This window comes from Mytilus trossulus, chromosome 1, assembly GCF_036588685.1.
Source record: "Mytilus trossulus isolate FHL-02 chromosome 1, PNRI_Mtr1.1.1.hap1, whole genome shotgun sequence".
Lineage (NCBI taxonomy): Eukaryota > Metazoa > Mollusca > Bivalvia > Mytilida > Mytilidae > Mytilus > Mytilus trossulus.
In genome coordinates this window covers 107,784,537-107,810,932 of record NC_086373.1, presented here as the reverse complement: position 1 = coordinate 107,810,932, position 26,396 = coordinate 107,784,537, and the positions used below count along the sequence as shown (strand labels likewise).

Here is a 26,396-nt window from a genome sequence, read left to right as displayed (position 1 = left end):
TTCCATTTGTTGTATATAAAAACTTAAAACGTAAATAGCATCGGGAAGAAAATATACATCAGCTCTCTTTGCACTTTATTAAACGTATTCGTAAGCCATTGAGAATTTGCATCTACAAAATGGGGAATCACTAGAATCAGTGTTTGATGATCAAGATTTCGATGTAAATCTACTAGTGCATGACAATGCTGCTATTCCGCGTAACAAATATAATTATTACCAACATTTTTTATCCGAGAAAAAATTGTATGCTATCAAGTTTGCGTTATCTCCCTTAGGTCATGGTGAGAATTAGTATTATACTTAATGGCAAGGTGTAAAATAAAGTTTTATTTCGTAGATATTTGATACATATCTCTTCTTAAATATATTTTAGAAAAATTGCGAGAACGATACAAAATGTCCTTGACTGTTTTCTGATAATTTATTCACTTGCTATCTAGTTATAATTCGCTCACTGCTCTCTTTGCATTTATAACTTCGAACTTTTATTGTTTTTGTAAAGCAATAAAATTCATTATTGGAATAATATTATATATAACATATAAATAAACTCGTCATATCTACCAGTTTTAATGTTTTGTACGCCAGTCGCCTGTTTCGTCTTCAGAAGACTCAAAAGTGACGCTGATAAAATTGGCCTAATTATTTTTAGGATTGATTATCAACTTTTGTTTTGTGGTTGGAATAACTCTACATGGTGGTTAATATAGTTTGTATAGTTGCGATCAAAAATCTGTTTCTTGTATAGATAAGCAGACAAACTTTCGATTATAGAAAGACATGTTTTTAAGTTGTGGAAAGCGATGACAAAATAGATGGGCATCCAGAAATAAAAAGTATTTTAGAAAAATATAAATATCATTGGCTTCTATTGACTGAAAGTTGCATACTTAAACCTTTGCGTTCATCTGGTTTTTTTTTATATATATAAATAAAACTCAAAATCAAACGTTTGATCCTTTGTAAAATTTATCAAACCTTAATATCGTGCTACTCAGTTGTGGGTATTACATCTATGGTTTTAAGTACTTCTTCTTCAGCCTGAGCGAGTGAGACATAAAATTTGGGGCTATGACGGCGTTTTTTTTATGTGAATTATATCATTGAAACAAAGTTTTGGTAGATTTTTTTTGTCATTTTTTGAGTGATAATTCAAAAATATTTTGTGAATTGCGGCTAAATGAATTTTAAGAGTCCAAAAGAATTTTGAGCGAGCGAGTTCGAAGAAGTTTGAGTTAATTTGAAGATTCCTAACTATTTTGATTTGATATTTTATTGATAATGTCATTGCGATGTAATAAATGAATATAAGACAGAAAGTATAGATAAAAAGTCAAAATTTTATATATCCTATACTTCTAAAAATTAAAAGAATGGGTTTTAAACCATGGCTCTCTTTTATTCTATATATTAAACTAAGATTGAACCATGATTGTTTTCAAAATTTTAATCTTGATCAAATAAATATAAAGAAAAACAAGCTGTCAAGCCATATTTTTTAAAAGACTAGCTTCGTGGTACAAAAAAACTTTCATTTGAAGGATTACAATTTGCTAAATCCTTATGTAAAAACATCTTATCTTCAAAATGAAATTATTTCAAGACATGTCTAAAAAATGTTTAAACAATTGTAAATTTAGTAACAAACAACCTTTTGTCCTATTAGATAATATATGTTGTCCTGTCAGTCCGTTTACAGTTATAAATATGGTTATAATGAACAACAGATATACCCCCCTTTTTTCCTATTCCCCATTATTTTTCACCTACGCCAGTACGGCAACATTGTTGTATAGGACATTGACTATGTTTCAAATCTACAATATGAATAGGAAGATCTGAAAATGAAATAGAACCGGGTTTTTTTGTATTTCCGTAATTCGAAGTTATCAATCCAAAGCAAATATGTACGTATCATAATTCATATCTGGCAGACTTATATCTCGAACACCTGAAGGATGTTATTCGAAAAAAATAAACAATATGTGATTTTTTAAATTTATCATACGATGTATGTATAGATTTGAAAGAAGACTATGTTTTAACATGTACATTTACATGCATGGTCATATTGTTTTGTTAAAACATTTGTTAAAGAAATTCTTAAAGGTATAACCACAGATTAATAAGATAAACATTAATAAAAATTGAAAAAAGAGGTTATACCACAACTAAAAGTAACAAAGTAAGTGATGGTTCCTGTATTGTCACCAATCAGAACGTCTTATATATCTAAAGTATTGGATTGAGGCAAATGGTGTTTGGTTCCCCTACTGCAGCTACATTAATGGTTTATTCATTTTTCACTGTTCCCCTCAAATCTCAAAACGTTGCCCCCCCCCCCTTTTTTCAAAATTCTGGATCCGCATCTGATTTACAAATTCCTTTATGTGACAACTTCGAATGTTTACTCATTTTTGTCTCCTCAAATGTTTAAATCAGATGTGTGGCCGTATGGTATTGTATTGTAAAAGCAAAATAACAGGTTATTATTTGAGATGTTATTTTTGAACATAAAGTGAGGATTTAAATTGTCGATGGAGTAATTCGATAAATCCAAAATAGGGAACCAACTTTTTATAGGTAAAAAACATACAGTTGTGCGAACATTGTACCAAAAATATCGCCAGTTGTTTAGCATGTCTTAGATTTTATTTTCCATCTAAATAAAAAAAAAGTTGTTCTAGCGGTATTTATTGTATCTAACATTTACAGATGTTCTCAGTTTGAAGGTTCCCTCAGGATTTGCTCAAAACTGACTTTTTATTGTATCAAACAATTACTATTGTTTAAATATTACCATAGTTTGTCATCATATAATGCGGTTTAGGTGCAGGTGCCAAGATCTCAAATATTTAATTAAAAAAAAAGTTTTAAAAGTTTGGGGTCATTTAGAAACCACAAAATGTTGAAGAGGCAGACAAAACAAAAAATATGGTCCACAAAATATGACAGAAACGGGCCCCCTTCAAACCTTATGATGAACTATGAAACCTTGCAAGATATCAAGTCTTCCATTTTTATGTTTTGTTTCGATTTAACTATGAGGAACTCAGCGAGCCGAAGTAAATATAATTATGTGATTGCTGTCTGTATTAATGGTATACCCAAGGAGGTTGTATGATATATATAACCACCTTGGTATACGATAATTCATATTTGAAGAAATATTTTAGTTAACTAATCATCAGAAAGTACACAATAAATGGAGTTCACATTTTTTTATATAACAAAAGTTTCTGAATCGTATCTTTTTCCTTGAAACGAAAAACAACCCCAAAAAGGAAGAGTACATTTGGTATCCCTGGGAATGCAACTACAAAAAAATATTCTACACGAAAAACAACTGAATAGAAAAATAAAGAAAGTGAGATGAAATAATACAAACTACAAAAGTATAAGATTGGATATTTCCGGAAGCATAGTACGGCATGTACTGTTATATCAAAAACTGTATCATGCATTTTATTTTCCATTTCTGGTATTTCAAACTTGTATATATGGCTATCTTTATTATAATTATCTTATCTTATCTTATGGCTACAAGGGTACTATGACGGATGTGTCATACAAAGCAGGATATGTTTTGCCTCCAAAAGACCTTGATATCACATTAATTTATGTATATTTCACACATGCAAAATATGTTGTATTGTATATATTATCATCTCTGTAACTATGTTATTTAGTTAATGAGAATAAAGATCTATCTATCTACTCCGTTTTTGTTTTTTTAATAATATATACCAATATATTTGAATCCGGTAACTGAACAAGTACACCTAATTGGGAATCTGAGTTTCAGTTTTGCTTTTGAGGAAGAATCCTGTTTTCAGTCTTATTAGGTAAATACGTCGAGATGTTACGCTATTTTTAGTCTTTCACACGGATGAAACCGTATTTATTGATTCGAACGCCCCTTTAATTTACTTTAAATTGGTTTTGTTTGGTTGTTTTTCTTACCCATGAACAAACAAAGGCAAAAAAGTAGTAAAAATTAATGTCCTTATTCGTTTATTTTATTAAATATTAAATAATGTCTATCTAATAGTTCCTATAGCCCTATTTCTTCTGTTAAATATCCCTAACAAAAGACATGTATGCACCTGTGAAGGAATGTTACACTTTTGATCAGTTAATACATACTGAAAACAAACACTGTAAATATTTGTTATTGAATTTTAATTAGTATTATCATTAGATTTGTGGACATTAATCTATATTCCGTTCCGCGCAGGTGTCCAGCAATGCAATCTGTTTATCTTTTGTTCTCGTTAATACTCGCCGTGGATTTCCCACCTGTGTTAGATATATATGTCGCAGACCGCGGCATACTGGCGCCAGTCGGATACTTAAGTATGTTAAATATATACACAACTGGGGTTTTAAGTATTCCTGGTTCAAGATTACTTCATACAAATATTACCTACTTCCACCTGTATTTTTAATATTATTCATAAATTATTTTTTGTACTTTGAAAGAAAAATCAAATGATATAAGAATACTACCTCATGTGTTGGTACTCATTAAAACATTTCTAATAATACTTTGATGGTAATTTTATAAATTAAATAAAAACTGTGATAAGATATTTATAATTTAAAATGTATATTACCGTTATTTGAAGAAAATGGGTAAAACTGCAATATTTTCTTCAGACTTTTGATGACTATTAAAAGTATGGTATCTTGAAATGGTTTGTATAACACGAATGTAGGAAAAAGTCACAGGCACATACTCGGAAAAAAACATTTACATATTTTTGAAATAGCGTTACACATATTGATGTCTCTCCAACTTATAAAGAAAATAAGCAAACAAATATTAGAAAAAGTAATATAACTGAAAATCAGTGCCTTTGCTGTATTATAATAAGTAGTTAATGTGATTGTTATTTTTTTTTTAAATAAATACCCCCACCCCACCCAAAAAAAAAGAAACCAAACCCAAACTTGCTCCTGTGAGAGTCAGAAAAAAATGTGTGATATATCACGTTTATGTTTCGGACAGTTCTATTTCTTAAATTGGACTTTAGATATTTGACATTTTAACATCACAAGTGTTATTTCAATTAATAGATATTAATTTCCGACAGGCTGACAGGAGAAACATAAATTTCAACAGGTGTAAAACATTTTTGATATTTTCTAAAATTATCGATCAATAAACCGTCAAATCCCATGTGAAGGTATCTTGGACTGTGTAAGAATGCATGTCAAAATCCGGCAATAACACGTGGCCTAGCCGTACAGGTGTGCTCTAGACTGGCTGGCGTCGATCATTTACACAAGTAAATATGTGTAAACAGCGACACAGACGAAATATAATGTGCCTATGTACAATGTATTACAATAGCACTTAATGCCTCTATAAACAAAAAAGTTTTAAAATTGATAAAACGTTATAGTATCAATAGGAGAGATATTAAAGTATTTTTAAAGTGTTAATATTCAGAAAACAATACATTAAATCGTGAAAGGAGAAGAACAACATGCCTAAAGGGATTTAGTTTAAGAAATGGGGTAGTTCACATGATTAAATCACATTTAATTTATTGGAAAATTAAAAATAAGATTACATTTTCCAAAAAGAAAGTATACGAGGGGAAGTGGACTAATATTTTGTTTTTATTGAAATTACCTTAGAAAAAAAACCCAACAAGATTGATTCATTAACGTTATTGCAGAAGGTTTTCAGTTCTGAATATAGTTTATCCCCATAAATGCAAACCAAACTATCTTCCTTTTACCCAAAACAAGTAGGTTCTCATATAAAATGAAAGAAATTCGATACAACCGTCATCAGTTCAATAAAAAAAAGTTCAAAATCCATAGAGTAACCTTATTTTGTGTATAGAGACAGACATCAATATCTAATCCCCAACGACTGTCAAAATCCATAGAGTATCCTTATTTTGTGTATAGAGACAGACATCAATATCTAATCCCCTATGACTGTCGGACCTGATGTATAGGCCGCTTTGTCCAAGAAAGAACAAAAACTGACACCTATATGGACAGTCATTCTTCCAAAAATCAAATTCAGACTAGAACTGCCTTGACTGACACGATAGACGGATTCAGAGCTGCACTGAAAGCAGGCTCTGAAAGGAAATAAACATCATTGCATGTATTTAGTTTTAATTGTAAATTAGTAAATGTTTTAAATGTTAATCACTTTGAAAAGACTCGCTGTGGTGGCCGACACTGCGCAAAATTTTCTTGGGACCATACACATAAAAAGCATATTAACATGCTAAAAAAGGGAAATAATACTAGTAATTAGAAAGCATATGTGAATCGCGAATAATCCATAGATGAAAGTTCTACTTAAAGAAATAAGTCCATGTGCCTTCTTCAAAATATTATATTTCATCAGGGTATTTTATTTTTGAGAAGCAAATTAAATCTTTTCCTGATTATCTGCTTTCATGATAACTTTGAGATTCAAATAAATGTCCATCTGTTGGCAGATGCTTGTTAAGATTTTATGTAGCTCATAATCAAAAATCTTGGTGAACATGTGTAAAACACAGTTATTAATGCGATTATTCATAGCAATTGACTTCACTATTTCTTTGAGCAAATTCATGTCAAATACATGGCATATAAAATTAGTAAAATAATTACATATGGTATTCCACGAAACGCAGAGTTCTATAGTTGGTAACATACATGCAGTAACAGATGGACTCTGAGGGAAATTTTTGACGCTTTGGACCGATCTTTAAAATGTGACAAAGTCTGCGTTTTTATGATAATCTCTCGACTAAAAAAGAAGAATGCAAGCATAAAAACAAAAAAGACAAGAGTTTTTAAATAATCGATCGTGCACTGAATACTGGGCGAAGGTTACTTCGGTGACTGATAGTCCACTAGCAACATTTCGTGAACAAAATATAAGATATCTCATCTGCAGGTTGACGAACTGATATGATACAAACTGAACTGATATGAACTGATATGAGACCAACCAAAACGTTGTATGACACGACGCGCAGATATATATGACACGACGCGCAGATATATATGACACGTATTATATAGAACAGACGGAACTTTGTAGTTCACGACAGCCAAACGTATTCGACGCACTAAACAGTCACTGGCGTATCTGACATGAGCAGAACAGCCACAATATGGTTTAACATGCTCAGTATATTATACACTGAACAGAACAACCGGAACATTGTATGACACAGGACGCAGTATATTTGACACTGAACAGAACAGCCAGAACATTGTATGACACAGGGCACAGTATATTTGACACTGAACAGAACAGCCAGAACATTGAATGACACAGAACGCAGTATATTTGACACTGAACAGAACAGCCAGAACATTGTATGACACATGGCGCAGTATATTTGACACTGAACAGAACAGACAGAACATTGAATGACACAGGACGCAGTATATTTGACATTGAACAGAACAGCCAGAACATTGTATGACACAGGGCGCAGTATATTTGACACTGAACAGAACAGCCAGAACATTGAATGACACAGGACGCAGTATATTTGACACTGAACAGAACAGCCAGAACATTGTATGACACAGGGCGCAGTATATTTGACACTGAACAGAACATCCAGATCATTGTATGACACAGAGCGCAGTATATTTGACACTGAACAGAACAGCCAGAACATTGTATGACACAGGGCACAGTATATTTGACACTGAACAGAATAGCCAGAACATTGAATGACACAGGACGCAGTATATTTGAGACTGAACAGAACAGCCAGAACATTGAATGACACAGGACGCAGTATATTTGACACTGAACAGAACAGCCAGAACATTGTATGACACAGGGCGCAGTATACTAAGTATTTGACACTGAACAGAACAGCCAGTACATTGTTTGACACAGAGCGCAGTATATTTGACACTGAACAGAACAGCCAGAATATTGTATGACACAGGGCACAGTATATTTGACACTGAACAGAACAGCCAGAACATTGAATGACACAGGACGCAGTATATTATTGCACAAGACATTAGGGGTTATAAGAAAGTTTGATAACAAGAAACGCGGGATATATAAGCACGTTGTAGCACATGAAACGCAGGAGTAAACCAGACAATAAAATTGAGAATGGAAATGGGGAATGTGTCAAAGAGACAACAACCCGACCAAATAAAATAACAACAGCAGAAGGTCTTCAATGTAGCGAGAAATTCCCGCACCCGGAGGCGTCCTTCAGCTGGCCCCTAAACAAATATATACTAGTTGAGTGATAATGAACGCCATACTAATTTCCAAATTGTACACAAGAAACTAAAATTAAAATAATACAAGACGAACAAGGCCAGAGGCTTCTGACTTGGGACAGGCGCAAAAATGCGGCGGGGTTAAACATGTTTGTGAGATCTCAACCCTCCCCGATACCTCTAACCAATGTAGAAAAGTAAACGCATAACAATACGCACATTAAAATTCAGTTCAAGAGAAGTCTGAGTCTGATGTCAGAAGATGTAACCAAAGAAAATAAACAAAATGACAATAATACATAAATAACAACAGACTACTAGCAGTTAACTGACATGCCAGCTCCAGACTTCAATTAAACTGACTGAAAGATTATGATTTCATCATATGAACATCAGGCACAATCCTTCCCGTTAGGGGTTTAGTATCATACCATCATAACATATATGAGAAGAACATAACCCGTGTAATGCCAACAACTGGTTTTAGAATAATTGTGTTTAGTTCCGACGCAAAGACCTTATCAGTGACTCAATATTAACGCCAAAATATGCAATCTTTAATGACTTGACAACAGTATCGTAATTATATCCCTTCTTAATAAGTCTATTCAAAGGTTTTGTAAGTTTCTGAGGTGAATACTGACACCTTTGTGCTTTATAAAGAATATTTCCTTAAAAAAGTGGATGTGAAATACCTGAACGTATAAGAAGTCTGCATGTTGAGCTATATTTACGAATGATGTCTTTATACCGATGATAAAATTTAGTAAATGTTTGATATCGAAAACCCTGGTGTAATAATTTTTCAGTAATACATAAATTTCTCTCGTTTAAATCTAAAACATTGTTACATACACGAGCGAATCGTACAAGTTGAGATATATAAACACCGTGAGATGGTGACAAGGGAACGTTACCATCTAAAAACGGATAATTAACGATAGGAAATGAAAATCATCCCTTTTATCATAAATTTTAGTATTCAGCTTTCCGTTAGTGATATAGATATCAAGATCGAGGAAAGGGCAGTGGTAATGCATGGGGTACATCAAAAAATTGTTTTTTTCAGACGAAAGACGCAGACGTATAATATCTTTATAAATCATGGACAAAATGTTGAATTACGAGCATCTTCAATGAGGCTAAGCCAACTTTGTCTTCATCTTCTAAATTCCTATTACATATGTGATGTCTTCCTGTCGTTACAATGACACAATGCAGTTTGGTGTTCAAACTAGATCTTGAAAACGAGAAAAAGGAGCGCATATATATATTTGTAGAGCTAAGAGCAAGTGTAACATATGTGTAGAGCTAAGCGCAAGGAGTGTATATGTGAAGCGATAAGAGCAATGGTGTAAATGTGTAGAGCTACGATCAAGTGGCACACATGTGTCGAGGTAAGAGCAAGTGGCACACATGTGTAGAGGTAAGAGCAAGTGCGTCCTTTCGTAGAGCTATAAAAACAAGAGATACATGTGTGTAGAGCTAAGAACAATGGCGTGCATGTGTTAACCAAGAACAAGGGACGTACATGTGTAGAGTTATGGGCAAGGAACGCATAATTGTAGAGCTATAGGAACCAGGTGCGCATATGTGTGGATCTTATATTTACCTAAAAATGTTAACATAAAAAAGATATATTCTTATATTGTACCCAGCCTAACAAGCACCAAAGAAATAACTTGTTTTTAGTTAATAATAATATCAAGTATCACGTATATTGTATAATTTTAGGGCGATATAATATAATAGAAGGTTTGTTTTCTTATTTATCTTTTACATTGCAGATTCGTTCATGAAGCCAGTTAATACTTTACGTTCTTTTTTGTAGAACGTTCACTGTTTGTAATGTTCCCTTTTCATCATCCATCATAGATCATCGTTTAAATTTATCGTGTTCTAGTGAGGATCTGAGTGTGGAAGTCCAAAAGCAGGAAACTCTTCACAATTCCAACTTTTGACAAAATTTTACATATATCACACAGAAAGCTCGCACGGTTTGGGTTAAACCATAGATTATGTCTGGGTCTATGGTTAAACTGTTGGAATAAACATGAAAATTGTGGCTATAATATTACAATCATTTAAATTCTATTGTTTTAATAACTGTGATGCTATATTTTATTTTGTGTTAATGATTTTAAAGATTCATTTTGTTTTCATATTTCAATTGAAAACCCTATTATGAAGTGATTTCATAGTTTCATAATGACAAAATTTAGAGACAAAAAATTCCTCTTCAAATGCTTAGTCGTCATTTTTTTGTTAAATGAAATATGAATATCGTTATGAACACGTCAAAACACTTTGTTAACTATCTAATAACATCGTTTGATATTGAAAATGAACATCTAAACACAAGTCAAATAACATTCCTTCAATCCTTCCCTGTGTAAACATAAAAAACAACATGAAAGTATTTCTCCTACATAATTCTTATTATTTTCTAATTGTACATCAAGTAAATACATATTGAAACAATCACCCATAAAAGATAGTAATAGTATTAATTTATTAAATTGCCACACCAAGTGCCCCTAAGTAGATGACACGTGACTGCCTATTGAATGTGGGAATGAATGGCTAGGTAATACCAGTGTCGCCATACTGTCGGCTGAACACCTGAGTCTACTGTACACCTGTGACTGCTTACGATTAAAACAGACAGTTATTTCAACATTTTACATTATAACTTGAAAGAAGATACTTCAAACTGAAATGAACATGATGAACTTTTAAAGTTTTTTTCCTGCATTTTACATTAAACTATAGAAGACATTGCCGTATTTTATCGTGTTTCATATATTTATGTATCTATTATTGAACTTTGAAACTCATCACATTAGTAACTGACTTGTACAGACACCACAATATTCTTGGGAATCAAGTTTGTTAAAAGTGTGATATCTATTTTTCAATTTATAAACTGGAACTAGAATTTGAAAAGTAATAATTATCTTTATTATCATTATTTTTGATAAAAAATTGATTTGGTTTTTTTTTAAAGGTTAAATTGATAGTATTTAATTTCATTTAAATTCTCCAATTTGAATTGTAAATTCGTTATCTGACAAACTTTTTATGTCCACTAGTCGATGTGTAGGTATGAGGGTCGGACAAGACTCTCCCGAACAAGTGTCCGTTCTAGTCCATATCTATTATGGGCGGAGGACAAAGGTTTTCCCCTACAATGAAGTTCAATATATTATAAGTTATAAAGGATTCCTTGTACAAAGTATATATTGTTACGAAGCTATAACCGTTCGTTAGTAAGTCGAAATTAGATTAATAAACTGTTTGGGGATAATAATACCTTTTCAGAACGGCATATATATAATATCACTTGATTTTGGCCATTGCCATTGACATTTATATACTAATAGGGCTATACATTTCTTGCTTGTCAATACGTTTGTTCGTATACATATGAGAAGATTACATATCGTCAAAATTAACGGAATTCCAATGGATACTTACATTGCACCTGAAATAGTCGATCCGTCCTTTTTTTATGATGAATCCCGATTACTTCATAGGAAAACTTCTGGTAGGGATAGGAACAAAAACGGCAAATTAATGGACATAAGCAGATTAGATGATCATTTATTTACACATGTTCATTTATTATTTGAATTGCTGCTTGACAATGACTGTATATTTATTTAAAAGAATGCAGCGCGGTTTTTATATAATAATAATATTAACCTTTGAATTAATAATTCGCTGTTAACATAATTGTAGATGACATCTTGCATCCCACCAATAAAAAATCAGTCTTTACTCTCCTCAATTTTTTTCTCCACTTTTATATTTTATTTTCCAAATTCCATAACTTTTATTTGTAATATAATTATTAAATAAATATGTTTACTCATACTTATAAAAGGTATACATTTGTGCTAGGATTTGTATAGTTGTCTTGATTTCGGCATGGTGGCTGAATTAGTGTAATATTATATTCCTATAGTTTACAGGGGAAGACATCATAAGATGTTATGATTTGTGTCTGATACTATATTTATATTGTTGATCAAATAAAATAACCATAAACTTAACTATATATAAACACTTAGGATTTTTACTATTATAGATTATGAGAGCTTTGATAGATTATCTACAAAGAACATTAATCAACATTTATGAAATAAACCATTGAGTAATTTCACGTTAATTATTTGTTAAACGAGATATGTTATACGACTGTTTAATTCATCTGCATATTCAATAATGCATATTAGTGAACCATTGAAGATCTCCACAACGATAAATAATTGACAGTCACAGGTGCGAATATTACCTGTATTTAAACAGACACTTCATAAACAACTTGTCACAAAACGTCACAATTTAAACAAATAGTATCCTTTTATACAGAACCCCCTAGAAGATACGTGAAATTGCATTTTACTGCATACAAAAATTAAATGGACCAAATCTGAAACCTATTAAACCATCAGAAGCCAGCCCCATTGTAAGGACTTTTATGTCAAACAGGTTGAAACAATCAACAACAAACCCTTTAAAATGAAATTTATAATTTGAATCTTTGAAAATGACAGAATATTTTTATACATAATCAGTGCCTAAGAAATGGATCTATCATTTTGATAAAAACAAATATCCAAATTTCTGTTATAATATCTCCCTTAACCGTGTAAAAAATATGGTTAATTGAAAATAAAAGTATGTATTAAAACGACTTATTATATATAACGCACCTGAAACTCAATGATAAAGTTGTAAAATCAAATACGAAAAGATATCTCTTATAAAGATTTTTACTATTTTAGAGCTATCTCCCCTTTAAATGCCAATTAAGGAATATTAAAAAGTAAATAAAAATAGAACAAAGCATGTAAAAATATATAATTTATAAAGGAGTAGGTCCGGTAAGACCCCTTTTTGGCCCTAAAAAATAACAGTTTTATAAAATTGTTAAACTGTAAACTTTTAGTTATTTATTGGACAGTTTAATGATTCTGCTACATAAATATGTGCTGTTTTTGACAGTACGATGCACATATATCGGGTTGTAGCACCATTAATTCATGCTAAATTACTGAAATCTTCAAAATTCTATCATTTAAGTTAAATTTTAGACGGTTTCCGTGTAAAACGTAAGTGGCCGCATTCGTGTTCATCCTTAATATTGAAATGTAAGTTGTATTTTATGATAACACATAACATATATAAAGGTTGTGGATGAACACGGATGCGGCCACTTTCATTTTTGACAAAAAAACATCTGAAAAGTGAAGTTTTTTGGCATATTTGAGAGATTTTTCATATTTGAGCTTGAATCGGATCGTTTTTAATGACTAAATTAGTTAAAATCTTTCACAAAATCTAATTGAATCAAGTGAAATAGACACTAAAATGTTTAAAAAGTGGCCAAAATCTTTCGTCAAATAAAACTGAAATTTGAGGCCAAAATGGGTCCTTACCGGACTTACTCCTTTGTCTTTGTTAATGAATTTTTACATTAGTCATCTGCATTTCTCATCAAGTTTTGCTGCCTTAAATGAAAATATGGACCTTATATTGTAGGTTCCCTGATATTTATAATCAAAGATGGCGAAAGACACCCATTCTACCTTAATATTACATCTTTCGGGCCCGGAAAGAAAATAAATAAATAAAATATGTATTTATCTTGCTCGTTCCAAATTTTGTACATAATAGTTCGAAAAACATGTTTTATATTTGGAGGAAACTAATGGATTACTTTTGTTTTCGACGTGTAATTTTATTGATCTCTGTTCCATAATCCTCCGCGGAGAATCGGATCAAGAATGTACACACAAAAATGAACGAATAGCGCTAAATAAAATGTTCCTCGGGAATCGTTTCCCGCCGTGGGTTTTGGATCGATATACCCGATGTGTGTTCTTCAATGGTCAAAATGTGTTAGAGATGTTCCTTACTTCTAGCTCCTGAAACTTCACAAAAAATGACCTTGTTTGCCCTGATAAAAAGATTTGTTTGCAGATAACTGAATATGAAAAATAAACCATGTTTTCCTATCGTCTGATATCATATGAGAAAGATTTTCCTCCCGCTTTTGGAGTTTATTATGAAATTACTCAACTGTCTCGAAAAAGATTACCGTCTCGAGTGGATGAAGATCGAACCACATTTAATGTCAAAATTGACTCTAAAAAAATAATAACCACTGATCCTTTTTTTTTATAGAAAATATATGCAGTTTTCTTCTTTTGAAATTTCTGTACATGCTAAATATTCATAGTACATTTGTTAACCAATACAAGATGACAACACTGTCAATAATTCTTCATATATATTTTTTGAGAAAAATAGTTTTTAAGAAATGTATGTATAACAGGTTATGGAAGACAAGAAACAAAAATGTTCTGATTGGTATATAAATCTTGCTGAGATGTTCGAATAGTTATATTTACTTTATCGTTTATTTGAGACAACATATGTAAGCTTATTACCACTAAATGTCCACCAGATACGCGTCAGACTTTGGGAGAAAACTATAAAGTATTGAAATATCTATTTTATTTGACCATATGTGTTTTACAGTCATTTTGATCAGTATAACTTGTCACTTTTATCATTATTGTATACTCATGTAATGGACTGGACAGAAAGGTTTATTTGTAATGATAATACGCGAAGTGTAAACATGGCTGAACAAGTTCCTATACATCACAATAAATGACAATATCAGAAACAAACAGACTCGAACGTTTTCTACTTGTCATTTATTGGTTACGCCATTTACACAAAGGGACGACAATCGCAGTTTTGTGATGATATATCCTTAGTTTTCTAGATGTTGATTTTCTTATAACAAGGAATAATGATTTAAATAAGGGTCCGTTCAGTAAACACAACAGAAAGTACAAGGGCGAATCCAGCCATTTTAAAAAGGGGGTGTTTCCCGACCCAGAATAAAGTGGGTGGGTGGAGTTCCAAGCACATATCCCCATTTAGTTGCATTGATCGTCCAAAAAAATGGGGTTGCAAGGTTGCAACCCCCGGACCCCTCAGGGATCCGCCAATGAAGTAGTACTTCACAGGCAATGTTGCATACTGTTCTGTTGACTGCAATTTTTAGGCTTTTTGTTTCATATGTTTGTCTTGCCTAGCATTTAATGGTTCTCATGCTTAAATGGTGTATATTTGTCTGTTGTTCGGAAACCCGCAAGATGATAACTTAACATTGAGGAGAATAGAATAAGAATCAGAATATTTATTATTCCAATCAAGAATGTGTACAGGACCGTAACTCACTTAATGGAAGTACATTTCAATACAGCTTCGCAGGCTAACATACATTTGACTACAGTTATTATACTTATATAAAAATGTTTCCGTTCTAAAAGGGAACTATAGTTTGAAAGCAAGCTTTATACTACAGGAAAGTATGAAAAAAAGAAGGTAACATACAACTAATTAATGAGAAACATTTTTCATAAGCCTGTGGAAACAAACTTTTAAAAAAAGTATATCTATGTCCATTCTTTCAGTGGATTACTTTATAAGTCACTTAATATTTTTCAAGTTTTTGTGGAACTTATTTAAAAGGCAATCAATATAAGATTTGCTAAAGACGTCTGATATATAATCAGTTTTTCTATCAAATATCGATATTTTTTAGTACAAGATTTTTTTTGGTCTTCCCTTTGGTCATATAGAGTTATGGCCAGTGTTTAAATCATTATGTTTTGACAAGTTCTAGACGTGGGAACCTGTATCATTTGATATATATGATTAGCAGGTGAGAGCTATCCTTGGGCATTACAGGTGCTCAGCTATAAATTTCACCTTGTCAATAATGTTTCCCTCTTTATACGGAAGAAAACAATGAATGTCATATCAAACAAATATTTTTTGCCATTTTACTTTTTTAAACCATACGTAATTATATGGCTTCTCTGCCTAACTACCAACCAATAGAATGTTCATTCGTACAGTATTTCTTTTTGATATATTGCTTTCACGAGTACCCGATATCAACTTGGTTATCAGAATGCTTAAAACCAGGCACAATAAAAAATTACATTTATAACCAAATATATACAAAACAATACAATTTTTTTTTGGAACTTATTGAGGGCGTGGTTCATGAAATAAGGATACAAATGCAGTCTTGCAAAGGACTTCACAAGAAACTTTAAAATTTAGGGATTCAATTATTAAAACATGTTATCAAATTGAGAAAGGCACCGACAATATCTATAGTAGGCTAGGGGAGATTGAGGTCCCCCCGGAACATACATGATTTCCAATTTCAAAAAGGATTAACTACTATTTTCCTTAAACATAAAGGTCAATAATATTTGCTTAAACCCCTATGTTATATCCTCCGATTTTAAAATATAACAAGCAACTTTTGTTTTCTTCAATTCTGAAACAGAACTATTTTTATTTTCAAAAAAATATACAATTTATCATTTTGTCAATAGATCAAAGGTGTCATAACCATTCAATTAAGTATATTTTTTTTAATATAAAATCTATAGAATTCATATCACCGAAAATCGTGGGAAAATTGAACTCCTGATAAAATCTCAATATATACTAAATACATGTTTTGTTTGACACACCTGTGGACGTTACCCAATGTGACATAACAACTGACCAGGTCAGTTTGCAGGTGTTCAGGTGTTGTTGCCCTTAGAGAACTATTTCCATGTCATGTTTGCGTAACTATTACGGTATCTTTGTATAGGCGTTTGTCTTCCGTATTATTAAGGATTTTAAAGTCGGAAATTTAACATTTTGCTTTGAGGCAATAATCATTTAAGTGTAAAAATAATTAGTATTTATTTGATACATAAACAAAACTATGTAACCAAAGTAATTTTAACTAAAGTCTTTCTGATTAAAGCAAACAATTATACATGTGTCAATTTGACAAAATGTTTTGAAATCAAATTTGTCTATTTGAAAATGATAGCTATCAGTTGAGTGTTAAAATTAAAAAAAGTCTTCAGGCCAGCTTTATATATACAGAGTATATGTTGATGTTAGTGTCAATGAAACAAGATAGCATCGAAACATACAATGGAAATCAATCCAATACCAACGAATGTGTAAAACTGTTGAGAGTGTTGCATGCCTTTTACCATGGAAGTAATCTTAAATATTCCATATTAATTCCATGCTTATACTATGGCAAAAAGGATCTGACCATGCAGCTGATATTGTTGAGAGAAAAGACAAAAATTCAAATTGAATTTGGCCAGCTGAAAATTGTCGAGAGTAAAGCCGAAAATTGGAACTGACACTCTTACCACGTATATAAGTCAAAAGCAAAAACAAAAATATAGGAAAGAAAGAGAGGGCCATCATTGGCAATCATACCACATCTTCTTTGTATAAGATAACAACCCGAAAACACAGAAGAAGAACAGATAATTTATTAATTTATGTGTCTGCGGAAGACACTAAAGAATTGTGCCTGACGGATTTTCCTCTCCTTGACTGAACACGTTCCATTTAGTGTCGATGGTGTGTAGGAGACGTATTCTGGTATCTAATCTTTTCAATAAGTAATGAGAAAATCTCTCAATAATTATATGATTTTGTCCTGAACTCAAAACTATTTATTATGGGTGAAACCATTTTCAAAGCGCGAAGTTGTCCATCTGAGTGAATCTTGTCAACCGTTTTTGTAATTTTCGCTGACTTCTTGAATACAAAAGCAATATTCGCTGACTTCTTGGATGCAAAAGCAGGATTCTCTGACTTCTTGAATACAAAAGCAAGATTCGCTGACTTCTTGAATACAAAAGTAGGATTCGCTGACTTCTTAAATACAAAAGCAACATTCGCTGACTTCTTGAATCCAAAAGCAAGATTCACAGACTTCTTGAATGCAAAAGCAAGATTTGCTGACTTCTTGAATACAAAAGCAAGATTCACTAACTTTTTGAATACAAAAGCAGGATTCGCCGACTTTTTGAATACAAAATTAAGATTCACTTAATTCTTGAATACAAAAGCAGGATTCGCCGACTTCTTGAATACAAAAGCAAGATTCACTGACTTCTTGAATACAAAAGCAGAATTCGCTGACTACTTGAATACAAAAGCAGGATTCGCTGACGTCTTTAATACAAAAGCAGGATTCGCCGACTTCTTGAATCAAAAAGCAGGATTCGCAGACTTTTTGAATACAAAAGCAGGATTCGCCGACTTCTTGAATACAAAATTAAGATTCACTGACTTCTTTAATACAAAATTAAGATTCACTGACTTCTTTAATACAAAAACAGGATTCGCCGACTTATTGAATACAAAAGCAAGATTCGCTGACTTTTTGAATGCAAAAGCAATATTCGCTGACTTCTTGAATACAAAAGCAGGAATCGCCGACTTCTTTAATACAAAAGCAAGATTCGCTGACTTGTTGAATACAAAAGCAAGATTGGCTGACTTTTTGAATGCAAAAGTAAGATTTTCTGGCTTCTTGAATACAAAAGCAAGATTTTCTGACTTCTTGAATGCAAAAGCAGGATTCAACGACTTCTTGAATGCAAAATTTCATACATTCTTTTTATAATATAACAACATAACCGCCGACATCAACTTTAAATTCATTCATTTGGTTCGCATGCATTGTGTTTAAGGGATTATTGTATTAAGCCAACAAAGCAGCTACCTAGTCATGACTTCCATCTTTCTTTCTTTTTTTTTTAAATTACTTTGGAATAATCTTGAAGAAAACATTCCGAGGTCTTTAAAATTTCAAACTGATCCGCTCAATAAGTTAGAACGACATCTAAAAAATAGATCGTGTACGGCTTTGATTTGACGTCATGGTATAATACAGATGATGTGGTATGATTGCCAATGAGACCACAATGACACAGAAATTAACAACTATAGGTCACCGTAAGGCCTTCAACAATGAGCAAAGCCCATACCGCATAGTCAGCTATAAAAGTCCCCGAAATGACAATGTAAAACAATTCAAACGCGAAAACTAACGGCCTTCTTTATATAAATAAAGGCAACAGTAGTATACCGCTGTTCAAAACTCATAAATCCATGGACAAAAAACAAAATCGGGGCAACAAACCAAAACCGAGGGAAACGCATTAAACACAAGAGAAGAACAACGACACAACTCCGAAACGCAACACACACAGAAACGGACCAAGCATCAGACAAAATCCCACGAGAATAACACATATAACATCTAAACCAAATACATTAATTAGGGATAAACAAGTACCGTGCCACGTCTTATCTGAATATCTCAAAAATAAGAGAAAACAAACCACACAACATTAAAATGCAACACACACAGAAACGAACAATAATATAACAATGACCATCTTCCTGACTTGGTACAGGACATTTTTAAAGGGAAATAAAAATGGTGGGTTGAACCTGGTTTTGTGGCATGCCAAACCTCGCACTTTAATGGCCAAGTTAAATATAACATTGAAATGACAACATAATATTACAGGACTACAATACAAATAAATAGGAGAACATGTGAAACTAGAGGCTCTTAAGAGCCTGTGTCGCTCACCTTGGTCTATGTGCATACATGTATTAAACAAAGGACACAGATGGATTCATGACAAAATTGTTTTTTCATGGTGGTGATGTGTTTGTAGAAAATTCTTGCTATTTTCAATTTTCTCTATCTATAATAAACTTGGCCCTTTAGTTACAGAGGAAAATAGTTTTTGAAAATTTACAAAAATTTACCAAATTAGTGAAAATTGTTCAAAAGTGACTTTAAAGGGCCATTACTCCTTAAGGGGTCAACTGACAATTTTGGTCATGCTGACTTATTTGTAGATCTTACCTTGCTGAACATTATTGTTGTTTACAGTTTATCTCTATCTATAATAGTATTCAAGAAAAAGACGGCAAAATTTCTTTAAAAATTACCAAATGGGGGGGGGGGGGGAGGCAGCAACCCAACAACCTGTTTCCCAAGTCATCTGAAAATTTCAGGGCAGATAAGAATTGAATTGATAAACAATTTAACACCTTGTCAGATTTGCTCTTATTGCTTTGGTTTCAGAGTTATAAGCCAAAATCTACATTTGACTCCTGCGTTCTATTTTTAGCCATGGCGGCCATCTTGGTTGGTTGGCCGGGGCACTGGACACAATTTTCTAACTAGATACTCCAATGATGATTGTGGTCAAGTTTGGATAAATTTGGCCTGGTAGTTTCAGAGGAGAAGATTTTTGTAAAAGTTAACGACGACGGACGACGACGCAGACGCAGACGACGACGGACAACGGTTGCCAAGTGATGATAAAAGCTCTACTGGCCCTTAGGGTCAGGTGAGCTCAAAAATGAACGAAAAACAAATATGTAACACATAAACAAACGACAACCACTATATTACTGGCTGCTGACTTTGGACAGGCACATACATACACATACATACATAATATGGCGGGACAGGAACATATATATTAGATATACTGTTCCCATGGCGGGGTTAACATGTTAGTGGGATCCCAACCCTCCCTCTATAACCTGGGAAAGTGGTATAACAATGCAATATAAGAACAAACTATAAAAATCAGTTGAAAAATGCTTAACTCATCAGATGGACAAAAATACAAGTGGACGTGGCCGGGTATATGTATACTTGTATATCCCGACAACAAAATGACACTAGGAACAGATCTGAGAGTACTCGCAGTTATTGTGCGTATATATAATGTTGTTCCGTGTTTTATTCTTGCAACTGCTTCAAATTTAATGCTGGATTAATGTTATCAGCAAAGTCGTGTGAATATATTGTTAGGAAATAGTTCAAATAAGACAACAGCAGAAAACTCTTAATATCTGTATAATCGAAAAACAATATTTTAAATATTTAAATGAAGTTTTGAATTGTATCAAATGTAACTAAATTTTAAATTTTGTAATGCTGCAAGGAGTTTTCACGAATGTTTACGGAAAATGTACACTCGATTTAAAAGTATTTTTCGGCACGTTATACGATGAGGCATACATACAAACAAAGGGACCACCAACTTCCTATAGATTTTGTAAAACATTATAGGGTGATTTGCCGCAGACAAAAAGCTTGACAAACAAGATGTTAAACATTATAGTGCGATTCGCCAGACAAAAGGCCTGACAAACGAGACGTTAGGCATTAGGGTGATTTGCCACAGACAAATAGCTTGACCATCATTTGTTTGGTCCATGTAAAACATTATAGGGTGATTTACTATATTGTCAACTGACTGGTTGTCTCACATTCTGTAGTACTTGTAGTACCGGTACTTGAATATTTTTTGTGACGACTTTGGTGGGAAAATTTTCTTTTTCCATTAGTATTGAGTATGCAAGCAACGCTGTATATCAATCAAACTTTACAAATAATTTCTAACTTTAAATAGCATTACACTTATAACTTTGAAACGTTTCCAAATAATTTGTATTTTTCTAAATTCAAAATACATTTTTTTGCATTTATTTATATACATTGTATAAGTGCTTTATCAAGATTGCTCGATTTCGTGACAATATATTTGTTATGTTTGAAGTACAGGTTTTGAAGCCAAAGAACGGCATTCCCATGAAAACCTACTGTGTTCCCTCTTCTTTTCGACTGAAAGATGAGGTCCTGTCAATTGATAATTGAAAGTTTGGTGCTTATCTTATATGTGGAACGCTTGACTTACATATAGCAATTGACAATGCAGATCGGTTGAGTTCAACACTTTACGAAAAAGTGGATGATTAAATTCCCTATTATGAACTTTCCGTGTATACTAGAGATTGCATTTCCTATCATGATTTCCTTGATAGAAAATTGCTGTTTTAAGGCAAGGAAGTTAGCTATAAAAGCATAAGTTCCAAGTGGTGAAGTGGAATTTATCCTTTCGACAATTTTGTAAACGAATCAGCAAAAAAATGTTGGCCGTTATGGAATATTTTTTACACTGTGTAGTGAAGACAAATATGTTCCATTGCCGTGACAATAATCCTGTCCTCTTTTTCCTCGAATGTTACACACAGAATGAGACTTTACATTGGGCGTGTACTAACATGCGCAACATGACGGGTGCCATATATATGGAGCAGGGTTTGGTTATCATTGCAGAGCAACGAAGATCACCCCTTCAGGTTTTTTGGGTGGTTTTTTTTCGTATTGCTCATTACTCAGTCTTTAGTTTTCTTTTAGTTTTTGTATACTGTTGTTAGTCTGTTGGTCGTTTTTCGTTTTTTGACATGGCATTAACCATATGATTTTAACTCACGAGTTTGGATGTCTTTTTGATATATTTTCCTCTCTCTTAAGAGTGTAAACAAACTGTCCGGCTAGCATACATAATGATAAAATTGTTTAAATACGGACGAGTGTAAAATTCATGTTATTTGGGAGTTGAAGAATGTCGCACTTTTTTTACGAAAGAAAATGTATAATGAATGATTAGGATTTCTATTCACAAATTTTAATACCAAGGTATCTTCGAAAAACCGAATGCATTTAGTCAACCCCTGTTTATCTTCTTCTGTGAAGTTATTATCGATTAAAAAAAACAAATTGTACATAAGTTTTTATAGGGTAAGATTGTTTTGAAAAATGGACTTTCTGATTATTCTGTTTCGTGCAACACATAATATGACGGTATGCTGATATATGCTTTTAAATCTACGGGGAGTGCATCTGTATTTTTTGTTTCCTTTTGTTTTGGAACTATTATATTGGTTTCACATTAAAAGATATGTTCGAATTATTGAAAAGACTTGGAAAACGTCATTCCCGTTAACTATGCCTAATTGCATAATTTTATAAAAGTTACTCGAGCGAGGATATTTTTACGTTATCGCACTGTAAGAACTTTACGTGGTTAGTGATTGGCCTATTTTACCTGTATGAACCAGATCGGCATGCGACTTTGTTTACCTTCGACTAAGTTATTATCGGTGAACAAAAGATCTACGTCACCAAGTCCCTCCTACAACTGATATTGTATACAAACGGCACGCGCCAGTGTCAAAAGGATCAATCTGCCACGCGACTGTGTAATGGAAGTAAGGAAAACTTTGTATTTTGTCTAAAAACAACTTTCTGAATTATGTTGGAATTTAGCAGACATGTGAGGTTCCATTTTAAAAGGTGGAAAGAAATAGCAGATGTACGATTATTGGTTTTATGGATTTTTCAGAGTTCTCATTGTTGGAATAAAACAGCTGTACCCGACATCCAGGATTGAAATCTCACCTGTCTTCCTCTACCGTGGGGAAAAGAGAATATGGAACATCTGTATAACCATCTTTGGCGTGGGAATCATATGGTACCAGTCAATGTTTTCATCATCAAAGAACATAAATTCACGTTCTTAGTGCTCAGCATCTGCCTTCATAACATCGGTAAATGATGAAGAAAAAGAAAAAAAAAATGAAATGTGGAATTATGATGAGAACTGTGGATCTTCATATTCTACTTCTGTAAACTAATAAGATCTCTTGAAATTATTAACAAGACCAATCATTATATACACAAGGAAGACAACGGAGTCTAACTAACATTAGGACAAAAAAGTTTTGAGAATAGATAAATGAAAACCATTGTTCCTACACTGAATAACTTCAATGTTAAAAAAGTTTTGATAAATGTACAGGTGTACTTGATACATCTAAAGAATTGAGCAAATTGTGATAAACTTGTATGCCCCACTACACTGTTATTTATTTTTGTTAATCTGTTCAGAAGTCTGGCGCCAGTACTATCGAAACTAAATAGTATTAGTATATAGAATATATGCAAATGTGCAGGTGTCTGAGGGTGTGAAGTATCATTGGGCCGAAGGTGACAAATTTTAATGTAATTTATCAGTCACTCCAGGGCGGTTGCTTTGAAGTAAAGTTTGATTGGCAAAGGAGTAACGTTAGCGACCGCCTGTACGGCGCCGAGGTTGAGTAAAGTATATTGAATGAAAAGGTGACGTCAAAATGTCGGCGCCCGAGTGTCGCCCAAGTTGAAGTGAATTTGTTGTTAATCACTTAAATACATGTGTCATGCGAAATAAGCTCATTTAAAGGATTTTCATTAATCCCCACCAATATATGTTATAATTAAACACCTGGATTAACTAATTTGTGACTTTTTCTTAGTTTTACTCGTGAATAAGTACATCTTTTACACAATGCCCTTCAGGTGATCCAGCCCATTTGGGGCGGAGCAAGTGTCACACCGCAATCAAGTAATTATTTCATTGGCGATCGTTTCGAATAAACATTATTCATGTGGTTTAAGTTGTAGGCGGAGCTTAAATTGATACATTTGTTTATTACCACAGAGTATTGATATTTGCACACATATTTAGAATCGTCACAATTCGAAATACTGCTCAGACGAGAAACATTACTTCAATTAATTTCTTTTTCACGGTATTATACTGTATAACTATGAAGGCCGCTACCCAGACATGTGTTAGAAACACAGAATATGGAATTAAACAAGAAAAACTGTTAAAACCAAAACACGAAGATACAACTGAGATGCAGCAATGTTTTTCTAAACTAAAGGATTTAGTGCCATCAGTGCCAAAGGACATTAAACTATCTAAAACACAACTTCTTCAGCATGTGATTGACTATATTTTAGATCTTGAATCCACCTTAGATGTACCCGCAGTCCTAGCATCAGCTTCCTGTAGATCGCCATTGTCAGAAAAATGCCAACCAAATGTCATCGGAGATGTAAGTATATTAAACATTTTTTTTATAGTTAATCAATGATAAAAAGAAGTGTAAGATCCAACAGATTTTCTTAAAATTTTGTAATAATTGTTTTGACATTACATGCTGATGAGAAAAGCGGGGAATATTTATACTTGGAATGGCAGATTCTTCATTGATTTTTTAGATGTCGTATATTTTATGCAAATTCCTCTACATCATATATGATCCACAAGAACACAACTCATTATGAAATCTATTGAGTTGACAAAAGAAATAACTGCACTAATATAATACTTCTCTTATGAACATTTCTTCACACTTGTATGATATTTTGGATTTTAATTTTATTTAATAATTTCTGCCTTCAAAGCTGTATCTTTGAATTGTATTTTTATTTTATTTTAGCTTTCAATCAAGTACATTAATTTAATAATTCCCATGGTGATCTATTTCTTGTTGAAGTAACGGAATTTTCTCTATAACCGGAATTTTATAAATAACCGTACATAACAACCATAGTGTTGATGTTTGGTCATGTCAGTTTCCAGTTTAATAAGATAGTATTTTTTCATTTTCAGTTTTTTCTTGATGAAGACATGTGCGATGAAAAGTATTGAGAAGAAAATGTCCTTTTACACAAGGTATGTAATTTTGACCATTTCACACAGGTGTATAGGGATAGTTAACATACCGCGACAGACTGGCGCCACACTCTGACGTACAAAACAGGTGTTCATCACTCGCAGCTGCATGTGTTTATTCTGAACTTGTTTATTGCAATACACAGTTCTTGTAATGAGGATGTTAATTGATTGTTGAATAAGTACTTTTCATTAGGATATTTCTAATTAACAAATCAAAGTAGCACAGCTCAGCTTTATTGATAGACAAACATGACCCACCCGGAAGAGACGTATAACATTCTCACATCAACAATAGCTTACTCGTTATATATCACTATAATTCAATTAATTCACAATATATATCAATTTATATTAAAGTGAACTTGAACAATTAATAACATGTTTTATAAATTTTTTTAATTTAATTTCAGGGTCTGAATGTTCGGACTGGATTTCGATCTTTATGCTGATCAGAACTACCAGTTGTTGTCATCACTATGACTTGCTTATAATTGGACGAGATGGTACTCGGCGGGACTCGGCAACGAGATAGTCGAATTATAAACCGTGCTCTCCAAGCTTCAGGGATTTTATGTTTTCAGTTTTTCAGTTTCAGAACTGTATATAAACTGTAATTATGTTAGAACAAGGACTATGGAAGACAAAGTGACGTTAAAACGCTTTACCACCGAATTTATTTTGTTGTTACCAACTTTTTATTTTATATAAATTTTGTTACTTGTTTTTAATTTTATAAAGAGTTCATATTAAAATGTTTTAATTTAAAGAACGTTTATTATTCACTGTGTCCTTGGTTTCCGTTGACAGAAAGTTGTCTGTACTTATATTCCTGTCACTTGCTAGGAAGTGCGGGTCTTT

The 26,396-nt window shown here is 32.7% G+C and overlaps 1 protein-coding gene across 1 annotated transcript; it reads left to right on the top strand.

Moving 5' to 3' along the window:
• The first annotated feature begins 24,618 nt into the window (after window positions 1–24,618).
• LOC134705670 (DNA-binding protein inhibitor ID-2-like) lies at window positions 24,619–25,987 on the top strand. The gene is made up of 2 exons (XM_063564394.1): window positions 24,619–24,912; window positions 25,949–25,987. The coding sequence occupies exons 1-2, from the start codon at window positions 24,619–24,621 to the stop codon at window positions 25,985–25,987; spliced, it is 333 nt and encodes a 110-aa protein (XP_063420464.1).
• The last annotated feature ends 409 nt before the right edge of the window (window positions 25,988–26,396 follow it).

Bases quoted from the DNA above. Each gene is read 5' to 3' on its own strand.
- LOC134705670 (XM_063564394.1), top strand. From the start codon at position 24,619: ATGAAGGCCGCTACCCAGACATGTGTTAGAAACACAGAATATGGAATT. The intron at 24,913-25,948 runs GTAAGTATATTA...ATTTAATTTCAG, and splicing joins AACCAAATGTCATCGGAGAT to GGTCTGAATGTTCGGACTGG.